This window comes from Procambarus clarkii, chromosome 3, assembly GCF_040958095.1.
Source record: "Procambarus clarkii isolate CNS0578487 chromosome 3, FALCON_Pclarkii_2.0, whole genome shotgun sequence".
Classification (NCBI taxonomy): Eukaryota; Metazoa; Arthropoda; class Malacostraca; order Decapoda; family Cambaridae; genus Procambarus; species Procambarus clarkii.
The window spans coordinates 56,536,042-56,557,904 of NC_091152.1; the positions used below are offsets into that span (position 1 = coordinate 56,536,042).

The 21,863-nt window shown below is 44.6% G+C and overlaps 1 protein-coding gene across 1 annotated transcript in view; it reads right to left on the reverse strand.

Moving 5' to 3' along the window:
• Positions 1–21,863, reverse strand: part of LOC123760936 (zwei Ig domain protein zig-8-like) — a 337,946-nt gene that overhangs the window by 73,618 nt on the left and 242,465 nt on the right. The window contains exons 2-3 of the mRNA XM_069331978.1: positions 11,143–11,258; positions 8,074–8,151 (exon numbers count right to left, since the gene is read on the reverse strand). Coding sequence (XP_069188079.1) covers positions 8,074–8,151; positions 11,143–11,258 — 194 coding nt within the window. The remainder of the gene's footprint in view (positions 1–8,073; positions 8,152–11,142; positions 11,259–21,863) is intronic.

Sequence of the window (21,863 nt, forward strand, 5' to 3'; positions counted from 1 at the left end):
AGGACCACACAGTGTAGATAAAAAACCAACTACAAGCTCACCCAACATCCTCACAGGATGGCCAGTCATACATGGAATTAGGAGAGAACAAAATACTTAATGCTGATCTATTAGCCTCCACTGGCAAAATCTGGGTGCAGCACAAGAATATCTTCCAATATTCCTGAGTGTATGAAGTAATTACAGAGCTCAAAATACCTCATACCATTTGGTATGAAGTCACTGATAACAGGATAATCACAGATATAGTGTTGGAGAGTATGTTCTCTCAAGTAGGACTGAAAACAGATGTTTTTTTTTCCACCAAGAGGGCTATAAACCATGGAACCGGCTACCCGCTGAAGCCGTAAATGCCAAATTACAGCTAAAAAATATCATTAAGACAATTGGCGGGCCCTTTAACAAGCCGCCGGCTTTCTGTCCTCTTCGAGGTCACTAGATAGTTAGTGGCCCTTGGGTAAATTCAGTAAATATATACAATAATTGTCAGCGCATCTTCCGAGCAACAAGGACAGCTACACAGTATCTCTTAGAATTACGTAGGTAAACAACAATTGTAACATATTTGTTTACTACAATGTCGGTGCTGGTTGTAGAAGTTGAAAAAACATTATTTTACTTCGAAATATACTAATTTTATAAGAAAATTCGACGTAAATAGGAGGCAGTAGAGCTCCGATAAGCCAGCGCTAAATCTTCAATATGAAGAATGTTGCTGCTCTCTGATTGGCCAAACGAAACACAGTAGTGACCTCTATCGGCACGCAGGTGAACCAACAATTTTCTTCCTAAGTATACCTTATTGAATCGCACCTAAGCATCTTCTTAGGGCGCACTTAGGAACCTTCGTAGCAAACCCACTTACGAAGAAATACACAGAGCTTCCTGAATCTAGGTCCTTGTCATTAACCGTTATTTGACCTGTCTCAGATTTTAATGGACCAATCCTTTCCCTAGTCTTAGTTCGATATAACTGAAAAAAAACTTTAGGATTTGACTTTGCTTGCTCTGTTATGCGAACTTCATAGTTTCTTTTTGATTTCCTAATCTCTTTTTTTAACATTTCTAACCAGTTGTACGAATTCCTGTTCTAAACTGACTTCCCCATTCTTAATCCATTTGTACCAAGCTCTCTTTTTACCTATAAGGTTCTTTAAATTATTTATTATCCACTTTGGGTCATTAGTATTCGATCTATTCAATTTGTATGGTATACTACGTTCCTGTGCTTTGTTTAGAATATTCTTAAATAAGTTATATATTAAATCCACATCGAAATCCCCTTTTACGTCACCTATCGCTGGGTTCATGTCTCGCTCCAAGACCGGCCCACACCCCATACCCAAGACTATTTGACCCAAAAAATTTCTTAGGCTATTAAAATCAGCTTTTCGAAAATCTGGCACTTTAACAGAATTTTCTCCTACGGGTCTATTCCATTCTATGCTAAATCTGATTACTTTGTGATCACTGTTCCGTAGCTCACTCCCTATTTCGATGTCATTAATTTGTGTTTCCCTGTCGTTTAACACTAAATCTAAAATATTATTTTCCCGCGTTGGTTCCTTAATGTGTTGCGTAAGAAAGCAATCGTCAATTAATTCTAGAAAATCTTCTGCTTCACTATTCCCTGTTTTGTTCACCCAGTTTATTCCACTAAAATTAAAGTCACCCATGACATAAATACTGTTAGATGTAGATACTCTAGAAATTTCATCCCATAGATGCTTTGCTTCCATTCTGTCTAAATTTGGTGGCCTATATATAACTCCTATTATAATATTATTTGCTTTTTCGTTTAATTCTATCCAAATAGTTTCTGTGTGTGGCTCAGTTTTGATTCCCTCTTTGAGACTACATTTCAAATTGTCCCTAACATATATGGCTACTCCCCCTCCTCGTCTAATATATCTATCTGTGTGAAATAGTTTAAATCCATTTATTTGATATTCAGCTAATAGTTCTCTATTTTCTACATTCATCCACGTTTATACGAAAGTACTTAAGGAAATTCCTGTTTCATTTTTCCTCCATGGTCTGACATTGTCATATATATATATATATATATATATATATATATATATATATATATATATATATATATATATATATATATATATATATATATATATATATATATATATATATATATATGCGAACAAGCCTGAATGGTCCCCAGGACTATATGCGAATGAAAACTCACACCCCAGAAGTGACTCGAACCCATACTCCCAGAAGCAACGCAACTGGTAACTACAGGGCGCCTTAATCCGCTTGACCATCACGGCCGTCAAAAGGAAGTGATAGCCGAGGCTATTTGAGCCACTTCCCCGACGGCAACTCGGATGGTAATCTTGGGCATAGCATTTCACCAAATCACCTCATTCTTTGGGGCACACGTGAGGAACACAAATGCGAACAAGCCTGAATGGTCCCCAGGACTATATGCGAATGAAAACTCACACCCCAGAAGTGACTCGAACCCATACTCCCAGAAGCAACGCAACTGGTAACTACAGGGCGCCTTAATCCGCTTGACCATCACGGCCGTCAAAAGGAAGTGATAGCCGAGGCTATTTGAGCCACTTCCCCGACGGCAACTCGGATGGTAATTTTGTAGTTACCAGTTGCGTTGCTTCTGGGAGTATGGGTTCGAGTCACTTCTGGGGTGTGAGTTTTCATTCGCATATAGTCCTGGGGACCATTCAGGCTTGTTCGCATTTGTGTTCCTCACGTGTGCCCCAAAGAATGAGGTGATTTGGTGAAATGCTATGCCCAAGATTACCATCCGAGTTGCCGTCGGGGAAGTGGCTCAAATAGCCTCGGCTATCACTTCCTTTTGACGGCCGTGATGGTCAAGCGGATTAAGGCGCCCTGTAGTTACCAGTTGCGTTGCTTCTGGGAGTATGGGTTCGAGTCACTTCTGGGGTGTGAGTTTTCATTCGCATATAGTCCTGGGGACCATTCAGGCTTGTTCGCATTTGTGTTCCTCACGTGTGCCCCAAAGAATGAGGTGATTTGGTGAAATGCTATGCCCAAGATTACCATCCGAGTTGCCGTCGTGGAAGTGGCTCAAATAGCCTCGGCTATCACTTCCTTTTGACGGCCGTGATGGTCAAGCGGATTAAGGCGCCCTGTAGTTACCAGTTGCGTTGCTTCTGGGAGTATGGGTTCGAGTCACTTCTGGGGTGTGAGTTTTCATTCGCATATAGTCCTGGGGACCATTCAGGCTTGTTCGCATTTGTGTTCCTCACGTGTGCCCCAAAGAATGAGGTGATTTGGTGAAATGCTATGCCCAAGATTACCATCCGAGTTGCCGTCGGGGAAGTGGCTCAAATAGCCTCGGCTATCACTTCCTTTTGACGGCCGTGATGGTCAAGCGGATTAAGGCGCCCTGTAGTTACCAGTTGCGTTGCTTCTGGGAGTATGGGTTCGAGTCACTTCTGGGGTGTGAGTTTTCATTCGCATATAGTCCTGGGGACCATTCAGGCTTGTTCGCATTTGTGTTCCTCACGTGTGCCCCAAAGAATGAGGTGATTTGGTGAAATGCTATGCCCAAGATTACCATCCGAGTTGCCGTCGGGGAAGTGGCTCAAATAGCCTCGGCTATCACTTCCTTTTGACGGCCGTGATGGTCAAGCGGATTAAGGCGCCCTGTAGTTACCAGTTGCGTTGCTTCTGGGAGTATGGGTTCGAGTCACTTCTGGGGTGTGAGTTTTCATTCATATATATATATATATATATAACTGAAAACTCACACCCCAGAAGTGACTCGAACCCATACTCCCAGGAGCAAAGCAACTGGTATGTACAAGACGCCTTAATCCACTTGACCATCACGACCGGACAAAATGAGGTGATAGCCTAAGCTATTTGAACCACCCCACCGCCGGCACTCGGATAGTAATCTTGGGCATAGCATTTTACCAAATCACCTCATTCTTTGGGGCACACGTGAGGAACACAAATGCGAACAAGCCTGAATGGTCCCAGGACAATAAGAAAACTGAAAACTCACACCCCAGAAGTGACTCGAACCCATACTCCCAGGAGCAAAGCAACTGGTATGTACAAGACGCCTTAATCCACTTGACCATCACGACCGGACAAAATGAGGTGATAGCCTAAGCTATTTGAACCACCCCACCGCCGGCACTCGGATAGTAATCTTGGGCATAGCATTTTACCAAATCACCTCATTCTTTGGGGCACACGTGAGGAACACAAATGCGAACAAGCCTGAATGGTCCCAGGACAATAAGAAAACTGAAAACTCACACCCCAGAAGTGACTCGAACCCATACTCCCAGGAGCAAAGCAACTGGTATGTACAAGACGCCTTAATCCACTTGACCATCACGACCGGACAAAATGAGGTGATAGCCTAAGCTATTTGAACCACCCCACCGCCGGCACTCGGATAGTAATCTTGGGCATAGCATTTTACCAAATCACCTCATTCTTTGGGGCACACGTGAGGAACACAAATGCGAACAAGCCTGAATGGTCCCAGGACAATAAGAAAACTGAAAACTCACACCCCAGAAGTGACTCGAACCCATACTCCCAGGAGCAAAGCAACTGGTATGTACAAGACGCCTTAATCCACTTGACCATCACGACCGGACAAAATGGACCGGACCGATAGCCTAAGCTATTTGAACCACCCCACCGCCGGCACTCGGATAGTAATCTTGGGCATAGCATTTTACCAAATCACCTCATTCTTTGGGGCACACGTGAGGAACACAAATGCGAACAAGCCTGAATGGTCCCCAGGACAATATGCAACTGAAAACTCACACCCCAGAAGTGACTCGAACTCATACTCCCAGGAGCAAAGCAACTGGTATGTACAAGACGCCTTAATCCACTTGACCATCACGACCGGACAAAATGAGGTGATAGCCTAAGCTATTTGAACCACCCCACCGCCGGCACTCGGATAGTAATCTTGGGCATAGCATTTTACCAAATCACCTCATTCTTTGGGGCACACGTGAGGAACACAAATGCGAACAAGCCTGAATGGTCCCCAGGACAATATGCAACTGAAAACTCACACCCCAGAAGTGACTCGAACTCATACTCCCAGGAGCAAAGCAACTGGTATGTACAAGACGCCTTAATCCACTTGACCATCACGACCGGACAAATGTAGATACTCTTGTACATACCAGTTGCTTTGCTCCTGGGAGTATGGGTTCGAGTCACTTCTGGGGTGTGAGTTTTCAGTTGCATATTGTCCTGGGGACCATTCAGGCTTGTTCGCATATATATATATATATATATATATATATATATATATATATATATATATATATATATATATATATATATATATATATATATATATATATATATATATTATTAAATATGACCGAAAAAGTAAGATTAATAATTCTAACACGAATTTTCTCAATCTTTCGTACATTTCTTTTCACTGTTGGAGGTAAATCAAAAACAAAAATCAGACAAAAATCAGAGGATACAACTGATGATTTACTATAAAACCAGAAAAACGGCCAGCCTACTCATGAGAAACTCTCCAGACACAAAACAGAACGCTTTAAAAGAGACTAACGTCGTCTATGCCTTCAAATGCCCTCTTGGGGACTGTAAGCTCCAAAAAACCCAGTATATAGGCAAGACAACAACATCTCTTTCTAGGCGTTTAACGATGCATAAGCAACAGGGCTCCATTAAGGAACATATAATCTCTTCCCACAACCAAACCATCGCCAGAGAAATCCTAGTAAACAACACAGAAATCATCGATAGATACAGCGATAGCAGGCGGCTTGACGTTTGCGAGGCACTACACATCAAGAAGTCAACACCAGCAATCAACAGCCAATTAATGCACTACTATATTCTACCCACCTCAAGACTCCGCTCCAATATAGAAGCATCAAGAAATATGGACCAATAGGCTTTCTACAAACACTTCTATTCAATACCCATTGTTTCGTGTTCTGTCTTGTGTTGATGAAATTAACACCCTATTAATGCCAATTCTTGTTCTGTCTTGTTTTGATGAAATTAATACCCTATTAATGCCACCTCACTAAAATGTAGATATAAAATCGGAGATGCGTAAGTTCTATTCAGTTGTGTATTTGTAAACTAAATCTTTGAAAATGTAATAAGTTTTACGAAACGCGCTCGTGTCGCGTCAGACTAGAAATAAAAATGAATTTTGGAGAATTGATTTTTGATTTACCTCCAACAGTGAAAAGAAATGTACGAAAGATTGAGAAAATTCGTGTTAGAATTATTAATCTTACTTTTTCGGTCATATTTAATAATATATGTCTACAGGAAAGACTGCTACCAAAATATACTAATATATATATATATATATATATATATATATATATATATATATATATATATATATATATATATATATATATATATATATATATATATTGTGACGATAATCTCCTTCAAGAGATTGAGCCTGCTCTTCCCTCCAAAATACGTCGCTACAAATCTATATACAACTAATATGGAAGAAATATTCAACAACGACAACAACATCTCCAAGGTTTGCCAGAGAGCAAAACGTATGCAGCCAGGAACACCTGCTCCACCTCGAACCGCCAAACTACCTGTCTTGTCGCCTGCTCATCGCTGATTGGCTGCGGGTCCAGCTGCAACTGCACTCCACCCACCATACTACTTGATGTCTGGGGCCGCCACGACCTCAGTCCTCAGAATATCCCGTGCTTTCGACAAGTTAACACGTCTCGTTGGTAGACTAAGCCCCAGGCTTACGTGTACTAAGAGAAGTGATAGCTTGAAGCCAATATTCCTGCACCTATTTACTTTGTTTGTCATACACTTGTTATTTGCTTACTTGTCTTAACGTAACTTTTCATTTTGCCATTTGATTATTCTTATTACTTTGATTGATTTTATTATACGAATTTGTATGTCCATTTTATTCATGTTTTGCTTTCTTTAACGTAATTAAAATTTCATTGTTAAAATTTGCTTGTGTTTTGTGTGTCTTCTCCTTACCTTACCACAGACGAAGTTCCAGATTTTCTATTTTTTTTTCTATATGTGACGAGGCCATACCCCTAGCTTTTGAACAGCCGAACACCAACGCGTTACCGTCACAATATATATATATATATATATATATATATATATATATATATATATATATATATATATATATATATATATATATATATATATATATATATATATGGTGTTTTTCTCACCTTCTCAACCAACTTTCAACAGTCAGCCAACAGTTGCCTTCTACAATCTTAAGAGTCTGGTACTGCCCGGAGTCTACCCAAGTGCGGGTATGTCTCACGTGTGTCAGTATGTGTCGTGTGTCATGTGTGACAGTTTAAATCCCATGTTATTTATCATGTGTTAGCAAGTATGATGAGTTGGCATGTGTGTCAGCATGTATCACATGTCAGTATATGTCGGTCTTCTTGTTATTATTAGATTTATTTTTGATTTGGAATAATTAGTGCATAATGTTTTATAATATGACAACAATAATAATAATAATAATAATAATACAAATAATAATAAAATTTAAAATAAAGATAATAACACCGAAGAAATTACACTAAATGTGATATATATCAATGAGAAAATCAATTGCAGCTCTGCTGTGACTCTTGCAGAGGTTGCAGCTGGCAGTACGCTGGTCGCGGGTTCCAGGCACCTAAGAGCACCAGTTGATTGTTTCAATAATAATAATAATAATAACAATAATAACAATTCAGAGTCGTGTCAGAATGTCGTGTTTTTGTGTGGGGGGGGGGGGGGGGTGGGGGGGTGGGGGGGGGGTCACTGTGGCACAGAATCACTTGACACGCTTTTTATTGATGCCACTCCCGACCCGCCAAATTTGGCAACAGAAAATACTAGGAACAATTAGACAAACTAAGAAACTAACAAACAAATATACAGGTATTTTATAGATATAGACATATATATATCAATAAACAAATAATTACATAAAGACCTCACAGGAGATTTTTCTCTGGCTAAAGAATTTATTTTAAGCCAAGTAAGAGTGCATGAAGAGTGACTTACTCTGTAGCGGTCGTCAGGAGAGTAGGTGAGGAGTCCCGCCGTGATGATGTGCAGGTTTCGTCGTCTCATCCACGTCACCTGCAGGAACACAACACTTGTAGCAACACCTGTGACACAACACCTGCAACACAGCCTCAGTGGGTGTTACAAGACTCTGCAGGTTCTCCATAGCCTCAGAGAAATGATTATTCAGAGAGAAACATTCATATATTTTTTTTTTTAATTTGACTTTAAAAGCCGTATCAGTATTTGCTTCTGCTACCTCCCCAAGCAGAAGTTATACAAGATTATTCATTTATATATATGATTGTAACTAAATGAGAACATTAAGAAGAAATAAAAGGAATTTTGTTTCCAAAAGGATGTTGATGAAGGAAGTTTCCTAGAAGATATATATATATATATATATATATATATATATATATATATAGAAGGGGTACCACCTCTGGTGCAAGTGTAGGGACCCATAGCCTCGGAGAAGAAAATAAAGAGTACTCAGAGGAGACCTTGTGGATCCTCACTGAACACTTTGATATTTTCTTCTCCTACCACCTCTATTCTTTTGGTAAGTGTGTATATTTATCTAACTTTATTTGAAAATGTTATTACAAAAAAAAAGTTACAATATTGATTACATGCAGGGTACAAGGCTGCTAAACAAAATAGGTTTTACATCTGACGGAAAATTTACATTTTGAAGCCTTATCGAAAGAATTTAAATGCGAGTAAAAAATTTGTTTTAATAGTCCAGTGAGGTGTAACTAGGAGTGAACACTAGCGTCTGTTGGCTGGTCTAGTGTGGTGTAACTAGGAGTGAACACTAGCGTCTGTTGCCTGGTCTAGTGTGGTGTAACTAGGAGTGAACACTAGCGTCTGTTGGCTGGTCTAGTGTGGTGTAACTAGGAGTGAACACTAGTGTCTGTTGGCTGGTCTAGTGTGGTGTAACTAGAAGTGAACACTAGCGTCTGTTGGCTGGTCTAGTGTGGTGTAACTAGGAGTGAACACTAGCGTCTGTTGGCTGGTCTAGTGTGGTGTAACTAGGAGTGAACACTAGCGTCTGTTGGCTGGTCTAGTGTGGTGTAACTAGGAGTGAACACTAGCGTCTGTTGGCTGGTCTAGTGTGGTGTAACTAGGAGTGAACACTAGCGTCTGTTGGCTGGTCTAGTGTGGTGTAACTAGGAGTGAACACTAGTGTCTGTTGGCTGGTCTAGTGTGGTGTAACTAGGAGTGAACACTAGCGTCTGTTGGCTGGTCTAGTGTGGTGTAACTAGGAGTGAACACTAGTGTCTGTTGGCTGGTCTAGTGTGGTGTAACTAGGAGTGAACACTGGCGTCTGTTGGCTAAAGTATAAGCACATATACTTTAGGTAGTTTACTGATCAGCAAGTATGCGTTAGGCTTGAACATAGTCTAATACTAAAGCACTATGTGAATACACCGTTACTTTTGACAGGTGGATGCAGGTGACGGATCTCCCAATCCTGAGCACTCCAGGTGCAAACTCTGTGAGCAGGAACTGCGGCATGATCTCCCGCACTACAACACCGAATGACCAGTTATCAGACCTTTCAGACCAGTTGGCATGAGGTACCTGGAGCTTTGCAATTACTTTATTCAGTCTCTTATTCTTGAAGATATCCTCACAGTGTACCCAAAATTTGCCAGTGCAGGCTACTAAACACATGGCCCTGTATGACTAACCATCCTGCGAGATGGAGACTTTTTTTTGAAATATATACAAGAGTTGTTACATTCTTGTACAGCCACTAGTACGCGTAGCGTTTCGGGCAAGTCCTTAATCCTATGGTCCCTGGAATACGATCCCCTGCCGCGAAGAATCGTTTTTTCATCCAAGTACACATTTTACTGTTGCGTTAAACAGAGGCTACAGTTAAGGAATTGCACCCAGTAAATCCTCCCCGGCCAGGATACGAACCCATGACATAGCGCTCGAGGAACGCCAGGCGAGTGTCTTACCACTACACCACGGAGACTGTTTTAGTACCACTGCTACCTTATTCAATCTTGTGTTGATATCCTCAAAATGCATCCGGAGTCTGCCAGTGCAGACTGCCTATCACATGCCTCTGTATGACTAACCATCCTGTGTGATGGGGATTTTTTTAGCATCATGTAGTTAGCTTTTTTGACACACTGTACTCCACTTCATACAGTCTAGGGCAGCTGCACTAAAATGCAGATGTACCTCATGTATTAATAAAAAAAAAGTTAATACACCGAGAAGCGAGACCTAATAATTACTAATACTGTTTTATGTTGGTGTATGTTAAAAGTACTTTACATAGTTTTGTTGTATGTTTAAAGCCTCAAAACGTAAATTAAAATCTAAGAAAGAAGCTGCGCTGACATTCGTTTCAAAGCTTTCAAAATTCCTTCAAATAACAAAAATAATGCGTTCGATGTTGTTGCTTTAGTTAGGCCTGTTTAGGATGGGCTCATTAACTATTTTGGCCTAAGGCCCAAAACAGTTAGATCCTTGAATATTACTGTTCCATCACACTCAAGAGAATTCCACTGGAGTAGAGAAGTAATCTTATATACAACCTGAAGTATATTGAAGACCAAGAAAACTTAAAGCCTCCATTCTACTTTTCAAGAATATTAAACAAAGATATATTGTTGGCCAATTTAACTGCATCTCTTTTTATCTATAATAATGAGTTGTTAAAAAGCAAGGAGAGATCCCTTACCCCCTTCAAAATAGGTTAGTGCAGATTATTTATTATTTCCTTATTACCCATGAACAGTTGAGTCGACCGATACCAGTAGGAATGGGAAAGGGAGGCCGTTTGACAGGCCGCCGACTTCCTGTCCTTGTCGATGCTACTAGAGTGTTAGTGGCTCTCGGGTAAATTCAGGTAAATCTTTCCTAACCAAATTGTAAGGCTAGATAATCTCTATCTGCAGGAGATATCGTGAGAAAAAGACTGAAGAGTGGTTATTAGGGCCAACTGAACCACTCTTACACCTCGTTCAACTTTCCAGTCAACTGTTTGAAGCAAAATCCCTCGCGCACAATAAACAGTTTGAGAAGTGTGCATATACTCACGGATCTGTCGCCGAGGTTGGCCACCCGGCAGGGGAGGAAGGCGTGGGCGCCCTCGCTCACCGTCACGTTGGCGGGAGACTCCACGAAGACCGGACCCGCCACCCACGAGCACCAACCTGCGCCGGAAACCTCTATTATTATTGTGTGTCATGAGGCTATGGTCGTGTGCAGGCTAAGTCAGTCGCAATAACTGGATGTCAATAACACACACTTCTCTCTCTCAGTTATATTCCAGACCATCCTCCTGTTTTAGACAGTACTTATAGCTACAGTGTGCACCATCGTATTATTGACGTAATGGGCATTTGGAAAGAAGAATAATAGTACCACATTCTACTACCTAATTGTCCAGTACGTACATATATGTACGATGGTCCACACAGTTACACAAAGTACTATATAAACAGGAGGATAGGTTGTAATATTAGGTTGTACAAGCAAGATTATATTCACTTCTACTCGGCCTTGGAAAATGTTGAAATGATCAACAATTCGCATCTCCGTCCGGCCATTATAAGACTTTAAAAATAACTTTTGTAATGTTATATTTTCAACTTCATTCTCAAGTGAAACAGGTCATAATACAAATAATAAACATTAGACATTTCAGTATAAGAAGCAATAAAACACAAACATAACAGGAAGAAGGTTACCTAATGAAGCCAGTGATGTTCACACTTTCATTTCACTTTCACTTAAATAAAACACTTTTATTTTGGGATCAGTGAGGAAATGTTAGGAGCTACAAAATGAGGTTGTAGACGCAGATATTAGACTGTTGACGCAGATATGAGGCTGTTGATGCAGATATGAGGCTGTTGATGCAGATATGAGGCTGTTGATGCAGATATGAGGCTGTTGACGCAGATATGAGGCTGCTGACGCAAGCTTCATCCATAGTTTTATGATTGATGAGACCAGTGCTGATAGGGATGCGAGGCTTTGCTACATTAAATCTTTATCAAAACGCTGAAGCTTATTTATACAAATTAAAAAATGTGCAAACTAAACAACTGTGCGAGTAGATACACACACACACACACACACACACACACACACACACACACACACACACACACACACACACACACACACACACACACACACACACACATACATACATATACCTGCAGTTCCTTCAAGCATTTTAACCCAGCCTCTTCTGGATTGTACTTGGATGGGGTTCTGGGAGTTCTACTGCCCAACAGCCTTCTTTCTACCCATTGATTGATTGATGAAGATTAAGCCACCCAAAAGATGGCACGGGCATGAATAGCCCGTAATTCTACCCCTCACATCCTTACATCTTTATACTCATTCCGAGCACTAACTTTGCGCTCACCTAGACAGTATTGCTCTCTCTCTCTCTCTCTCTCATCTACAAGAGTTAACTTTCCTCACAATATTCTGTTTTCCGACCAACAATATTTTTTCATTCAGTTCTATATTTATCCTCTGCCCTGACCCTCGTGTCCCCCCCCTCCACATCCCGGCCTCCCATTGCGACTGTTCTTATTTCATTTATTCCATCAACCTTTGCTTCTTATCTCCCTCCGTCCATTTCTCTAACTTCTCTAGCCACTAGCAGCCTCTCTAGCCTCTAATTCACTAGCTAACCATCTTCATTTGTCCCACACCACACCTCTAATTTCAACAGTATTGCCCATTCCCACCACTTCCAACCCATTACATCCTGAGTAGTGATCGTATTCAGTAAGAACTAGCAAGAGTATATTCTGTTAAATATTGATGGAGGTTACAGGTATTCTAGTGAAAAGTTTGCACTGTGAGATAGAATGTCTATTTGCCTGTCCAAAGCTGGAGGCCAGACGCTTGGGGCGAGCTTCACCTAAATTGGCAGAGGGAATGGTGTGGGGTAGGGGATGATCATAGGCTGGTCGGGGTCGCTAGAATTCAAAAGGGAACAGCGTGCCAGTGCCACATTCAAACCCCTACAACGGTTTTTGGCACTGCTCGCCACGATACCTGCGAAATTAATAACGAAAATTAAAGACTTTTTCCTTATAGAAATATACACCATTATTCATTGATCTCGGGAAAATTAACAGACATTTCCTGTTATTTAAAATAAAGCCGTAGTTCTATAAAACAGGAAAATTATATTGTGAACCTCCAGCTCCAATAGAAAACTGAAGAACCATACATTCGAATGGAGTAACTATTATATTCTACAAAGATACATGGAAGGAATGATAGATGGAGAAACATATCGAAAAAAGATCGATGAATAGATGAACAAATGAATCGATGGATAGATGAATAGACAGCTGGAGAAAGGGATGGACAAGTGGATAGATAAATAGATGACTTAGACTGATAGATAGATAAATAGATGACAGGAGAGACAGACCCCGGGCAACGCCGGGTACCCCGACCAAGTCTTTTATACCCCCGGGTGTTTGGGCATGAAGATGGGATGGCAGACACATATCCTGCCCCAACACCCGTCGTTAGTTCGACACGTGTTTAATTTATGTCTTGAAGCCGTCTAGGGCGCCAGCCATTAATCACGGTGCTTGTCGCCGTCCTAAGTATTCATCAGCCAGCGCCCTGATGCTGGCAGCGTCTCCCGCCTCATCTCCAGACTCAGCATCCTCTGCCAAATTATCAATATATGGTTCAGAGAGATGGCTGGCCCCGTGGTGGGTGATGGAGGCTTGCGAGCATCCCGTGAGTCATACTAGCGAGATCGAGGGTTCGAAGCCTCTCTGTACTGCAAGCGGTCCTCAGGCTAGGCTTCTTAAGATAGGTTTAATATGGAGACGCAGATTGCGTTCGTTTGTCTGCTGTCAATGGGCAGATTGTGTGATTTGCTGTCAAGGGCGACAAATCAATCGTTTGATTGATTTGGAATTTGGATTGGATTTGGATTGGATTTCGTTTGATTAATCGTACTGGAACACTTGATGATATATTGGACTTGTATCCAAGATTGACCATGTAATATATCAATCATACAATGTATATATATGATGTAACTATATAACCTGAGCTTGTAAAAGCACCTTCATCACCTTCAGTGATTAAGTGCTTAATTGCACACTAGTTTCTTTATCAGCTATCTCACCCTGTCAGAGTAAATGAGACAAATGTATGTGAATGCATGTGTGTGTGTATATATGTATGTATATGTGTGTGTGTGTATGTATATGTATGAGTATAAAGTATATATGGAAGCTGATCAGAATTACATTTCACCTTTGTGAATGTACATTAATGACACTATGTAAAAGACACATCTAACACTTTATGTAGGGCATACGTAAATCTGTGTATCTATGTATTTACGTATGTAGGTTAGCTTAGCATTTTAAAAGCACCGAATCACCTTCTGTGGTTGAGTGTTCAATAAACCCTTGAACTATATGTTTAACACTTCTCTAACCCTGTCCATGGAGGACAGAAGAAAATGTATATATGCTGGTTAGCATTATAAATGTGTGGCCACGTCTGTGGTAGAAAATAATAATAATAATAATAATAACAAAAAAATCAATCGTTATTTCAAATTCTATCGGGTCATTCAGTGAAATTTTGTTACTAAATTTGATGAAAAGAATTTTATTTGTGGCAAGTTATAGAACTTTTATTACATGTCAGAAGAATGGAATTAAAATAATCTTGCCTTGATCATGACACAGACACCACGTGTGACAAAGACACCAACCTCACGTGTGACAAAGACACCAGCCTCACGTGTGACAAAGACACCAGCCTCACGTGTGACAAAGACACCAGCCTCACGTGTGACAAAGACACTAGCCTCACGTGTGACAAAGACACCAGCCTCACGTGTGACAAAGACACCAGCCTCACGTGTGACAAAGACACCAGCCTCACGTGTGACAAAGACACCAGCCTCACGTGTGACAAAGACACCAGCCTCACGTGGAACAAAGACACCAGCCTCACGTGTGACAAAGACACCAGCCTCGCGTGTGACAAAGACACTAGCCTCACGTGTGACAAAGACACCAGCCTCACGTGTGACAAAGACACCAGCCTCACGTGGAACAAAGCCACCAGCCTCACGTGTGACAAAGACACCAGCCTCACGTGTGACAAAGACACCAGCCTCACGTGGAACAAAGACACCAGCCTCACGTGTGACAAAGACACCAGCCTCACGTGTGACAAAGACACCAGCCTCACGTGTGACAAAGACACCAGCCTCACGTGTGACAAAGACACTAGCCTCACGTGTGACAAAGACACCAGCCTCACGTGTGACAAAGACACTAGCGTCACGTGTGACAAAGACACCAGCCTCACGTGTGACAAAGACACCAGCCTCACGTGGAACAAAGACACTAGCCTCACGTATGACAAAGACACTAGCCTCACGTGTGACAAAGACACCAGCCTCACGTGTGACAAAGACACCAGCCTCACGTGTGACAAAGACACCAGCCTCACGTGGAACAAAGACACCAGCCACACGTGTGACAAAGACACTAGCCTCACGTGTGACAAAGACACCAGCCTCACGTGTGACAAAGACACCAGCCTCACGTGTGACAAAGACACTAGCCTCATGTGTGACAAAGACACTAGCCTCACGTGTGACAAAGACACCAGCCTCACGTGGAACAAAGACACCAGCCTCACGTGTGACAAAGACACTAGCCTCACGTGTGACAAAGACACCAGCCTCACGTGTGACAAAGACACCAGCCTCACGTGTGACAAAGACACTAGCCTCACGTGTGACAAAGACACCAGCCTCACGTGTGACAAAGACACTAGCCTCACGTGTGACAAAGACACCAGCCTCACGTGTGACAAAGACACCAGCCTCACGTGTGACAAAGACACTAGCCTCACGTGTGACAAAGACACCAGCCTCACGTGTGACAAAGACACCAGCCTCACGTGTGACAAAGACACCAGCCTCACGTGTGACAAAGACAGTAGCCTCACGTGTGACAAAGACACCAGCCTCACGTGTGACAAAGACACCAGCCTCACGTGGAACAAAGACACTAGCCTCACGTGTGACAAAGACACCAGCCTCACGTGGAACAAAGACACTAGCCTCACGTGTGACAAAGACACTAGCCTCACGTGTGACAAAGACACCAGCCTCACGTGTGACAAAGACACCAGCCTCACGTGGAACAAAGACACTAGCCTCACGTGTGACAAAGACACCAGCCTCACGTGGAACAAAGACACTAGCCTCACGTGTGACAAAGACACTAGCCTCACGTGTGACAAAGACACCAGCCTCACGTGTGACAAAGACACCAGCCTCACGTGTGACAAAGACACCAGCCTCACGTGTGACAAAGACACCAGCCTCACGTGTGACAAAGACACCAGCCTCACGTGTGACAAAGACACTAGCCTCACGTGTGACAAAGACACCAGCCTCACGTGTGACAAAGACACCAGCCTCACGTGAGACAAAGACACTAGCCTCACGTGTGACAAAGACACCAGCCTCACGTGTGACAAAGACACCAGCCTCACGTGGAACAAAGACACTAGCCTCACGTGTGACAAAGACACTAGCCTCACGTGTGACAAAGACACCAGCCTCACGTGTGACAAAGACACCAGCCTCACGTGTGACAAAGACACCAGCCTCACGTGTGACAAAGACACCAGCCTCACGTGTGACAAAGACACCAGCCTCACGTGTGACAAAGACACCAGCCTCACGTGTGACAAAGACACCAGCCTCACGTGTGACGAAGACACCAGCCTCACGTGGAACAAAGACACTAGCCTCACGTGTGACAAAGACACCAGCCTCACGTGGAACAAAGACACTAGCCTCACGTGTGACAAAGACACTAGCCTCACGTGTGACAAAGACACCAGCCTCACGTGTGACAAAGACACCAGCCTCACGTGTGACAAAGACACCAGCCTCACGTGAGACAAAGACACCAGCCTCACGTGTGACAAAGACACCAGCCTCACGTGGAACAAAGACACTAGCCTCACGTGTGACAAAGACACTAGCCTCACGTGTGACAAAGACACCAGCCTCACGTGTGACAAAGACACCAGCCTTACGTGTGACAAAGACACCAGCCTCACGTGTGACAAAGACACCAGCCTCACGTGTGACAAAGACACCAGCCTCACGTGTGACAAAGACACCAGCCTCACGTGTGACAAAGACACCAGCCTCACGTGTGACAAAGACACCAGCCTCACGTGTGACAAAGACACCAGCCTCACGTGTGACAAAGACACCAGCCTCACGTGTGACAAAGACACCAGCCTCACGTGTGACAAAGACACCAGCCTCACGTGTGACAAAGACACCAGCCTCACGTGTGACAAAGACACCAGCCTCACGTGTGACAAAGACACCAGCCTCACGTGTGACAAAGACACCAGCCTCACGTGTGACAAAGACACCAGCCTCACGTGTGACAAAGACACCAGCCTCACGTGTGACAAAGACACCAGCCTCACGTGTGACAAAGACACCAGCCTCACGTGTGACAAAGACACCAGCCTCACGTGTGACAAAGACACCAGCCTCACGTGTGACAAAGACACCAGCCTCACGTGTGACAAAGACACCAGCCTCACGTGTGACAAAGACACCAGCCTCACGTGTGACAAAGACACCAGCCTCACGTGTGACAAAGACACCAGCCTCACGTGTGACAAAGACACCAGCCTCACGTGTGACAAAGACACCAGCCTCACGTGTGACAAAGACACCAGCCTCACGTGTGACAAAGACACCAGCCTCACGTGTGACAAAGACACCAGCCTCACGTGTGACAAAGACACCAGCCTCACGTGTGACAAAGACACCAGCCTCACGTGTGACAAAGACACCTAGCCTCACGTGTGACAAAGACACCAGCCTCACGTGTGACAAAGACACCAGCCTCACGTGTGACAAAGACACCAGCCTCACGTGTGACAAAGACACCAGCCTCACGTGTGACAAAGACACCAGCCTCACGTGTGACAAAGACACCAGCCTCACGTGTGACAAAGACACCAGCCTCACGTGTGACAAAGACACTAGCCTTCACGTGTGACAAAGACACCAGCCTAACGTGTGACAAAGACACCAGCCTCACGTGTGACAAAGGACACCAGCCTCACGTGTGACAAAGACACCAGCCTCACGTGTGACAAAGACACCAGCCTCACGTGTGACAAAGACACCAGCCTCACGTGTGACAAAGACACCAGCCTCACGTGTGACAAAGACACCAGCCTCACGTGTGACAAAGACACCAGCCTCACGTGTGACAAAGACACCAGCCTTCACGTGTGACAAAGACACCAGCCTCACGTGTGACAAAGACACCAGCCTCACGTGTGACAAAGACACTAGCCTCACGTGTGACAAAGACACCAGCCTCACGTGTGACAAAGACACCAGCCTCACGTGTGACAAAGACACCAGCCTCACGTGTGACAAAGACACCAGCCTCACGTGTGACAAAGACACCAGCCTCACGTGTGACAAAGACACCAGCCTCACGTGTGACAAAGACACCAGCCTCACGTGTGACAAAGACACCAGCCTCACGTGTGACAAAGACACCAGCCTCACGTGTGACAAAGACACTAGCCTCACGTGTGACAAAGACACTAGCCTCACGTGTGACAAAGACACCAGCCTCACGTGTGACAAAGACACCAGCCTCACGTGTGACAAAGACACTAGCCTCACGTGTGACAAAGACACCAGCCTCACGTGTGACAAAGACACCAGCCTCACGTGTGACAAAGACACCAGCCTCACGTGTGACAAAGACACCAGCCTCACGTGTGACAAAGACACCAGCCTCACGTGTGACAAAGACACCTAGCCTCACGTGTGACAAAGACACCAGCCTCACGTGTGACAAAGACACCAGCCTCACGTGTGACAAAGACACCAGCCTCACGTGTGACAAAGACACCAGCCTCACGTGTGACAAAGACACCAGCCTCACGTGTGACAAAGACACCAGCCTCACGTGTGACAAAGACACCTAGCCTCAAGTGTGACAAAGACACCAGCCTCACGTGTGACAAAGACACTAGCCTCACGTGTGACAAAGACACCAGCCTCACGTGTGACAAAGACACCAGCCTCACGTGTGACAAAGACACCAGCCTCACGTGTGACAAAGACACCAGCCTCACGTGTGACAAAGACACCAGCCTCACGTGTGACAAAGACACCAGCCTCACGTGTGAACAAAGACACTAGCCTCACGTGTGACAAAGACACCTAGCCTCACGTGTGACAAAGACACCAGCCTCACGTGTGACAAAGACACCAGCCTTACGTGTGACAAAGACACCAGCCTTACGTGTGACAAAGACACCAGCCTCACGTGTGACAAAGACACCAGCCTTACGTGTGACAAAGACACCAGCCTCACGTGTGACAAAGACACCAGCCTCACGTGTGACAAAGACACCAGCCTCACGTGTGACAAAGACACCAGCCTCACGTGTGACAAAGACACCAGCCTCACGTGTGACAAAGACACCAGCCTCACGTGTGACAAAGACACCAGCCTTACGTGTGACAAAGACACCAGCCTCACGTGTGACAAAGACACCAGCCTCACGTGTGACAAGGACACCAGCCTCACGTGTGACAAAGACACCAGCCTCACGTGTGACAAAGACACCAGCCTTACGTGTGACAAAGACACCAGCCTCACGTGTGACAAGGACACCAGCCTCACGTGTGACAAGGACACCAGCCTCACGTGTGACAAAGACACCAGCCTCACGTGTGACAAAGACACCAGCCTCACGTGTGACAAAGACACCAGCCTCACGTGTGACAAAGACACCAGCCTCACGTGTGACAAAGACACCAGCCTCACGTGTGACAAAGACACCAGCCTTACGTGTGACAAAGACACCAGCCTCACGTGTGACAAAGACACCAGCCTCACGTGTGACAAAGACACTAGCCTCACGTGTGACAAAGACACCAGCCTCACGTGTGACAAAGACACCAGCCTCACGTGTGACAAAGACACCAGCCTCACGTGTGACAAAGACACCAGCCTCACGTGTGACAAAGACACCAGCCTCACGTGTGACAAAGACACTAGCCTCACGTGTGACAAAGACACCAGCCTCACGTGTGACAAAGACACCAGCCTCACGTGTGACAAAGACACCAGCCTCACGTGTGACAAAGACACCAGCCTCACGTGTGACAAAGACACCAGCCTCACGTGTGACAAAGACACCAGCCTCACGTGTGACAAAGACACCAGCCTCACGTGTGACAAAGACACTAGCCTTACGTGTGACAAAGACACCAGCCTCACGTGTGACAAAGACACCAGCCTCACGTGTGACAAAGACACCAGCCTCACGTGTGACAAAGACACCAGCCTCACGTGTGACAAAGACACCAGCCTCACGTGTGACAAAGACACCAGCCTCACGTGTGACAAAGACACCAGCCTCACGTGTGACAAAGACACCAGCCTCACGTGTGACAAAGACACCAGCCTCACGTGTGACAAAGACACCAGCCTTACGTGTGACAAAGACACCAGCCTCACGTGTGACAAAGACACCAGCCTCACGTGTGACAAAGACACTAGCCTCACGTGTGACAAAGACACCAGCCTCACGTGTGACAAAGACACCAGCCTCACGTGTGACAAAGACACCAGCCTCACGTGTGACAAAGACACCAGCCTCACGTGTGACAAAGACACCAGCCTCACGTGTGACAAAGACACCAGCCTCACGTGTGACAAAGACACCAGCCTCACGTGTGACAAAGACACCAGCCTCACGTGTGACAAAGACACCAGCCTCACGTGTGACAAAGACACCAGCCTCACGTGTGACAAAGACACCAGCCTCACGTGTGACAAAGACACCAGCCTCACGTGTGACAAAGACACCAGCCTCACGTGTGACAAAGACACCAGCCTCACGTGTGACAAAGACACCAGCCTCACGTGTGACAAAGACACCAGCCTCACGTGTGACAAAGACACCAGCCTCACGTGTGACAAAGACACCAGCCTCACGTGTGACAAAGACACCAGCCTCACGTGTGACAAAGACACCAGCCTCACGTGTGACAAAGACACCAGCCTCACGTGTGACAAAGACACCAGCCTCACGTGTGACAAAGACACCAGCCTCACGTGTGACAAAGACACCAGCCTCACGTGTGACAAAGACACCAGCCTCACGTGTGACAAAGACACCAGCCTCACGTGTGACAAAGACACCAGCCTCACGTGGAACAAAGACACCAGCCTCACGTGTGACAAAGACACCAGCCTCACGTGTGACAAAGACACCAGCCTCACGTGGAACAAAGACACCAGCCTCACGTGTGACAAAGACACTAGCCTCACGTGTGACAAAGACACCAGCCTCACGTGTGACAAAGACACCAGCCTCACGTGTGACAAAGACACCAGCCTCACGTGTGACAAAGACACCAGCCTCACGTGGAACAAAGACACCAGCCTCACGTGTGACAAAGACACCAGCCTCACGTGGAACAAAGACACCAGCCTCACGTGGAACAAAGACACCAGCCTCACGTGTGATAACAAAAAAATCCTTCTTGCCTGATAATAACTTAATCAAAATTGACAACCCAAAACAACAATTGACCAAAACCATTAAGGTTTACCGTAATGGGTTTAACGACCCGGTTAACGAAGCCGCGTTAACGATTGGTTCCTTGCCCAACCGGCTTCGTCCTGTCGGGAAAAATATAT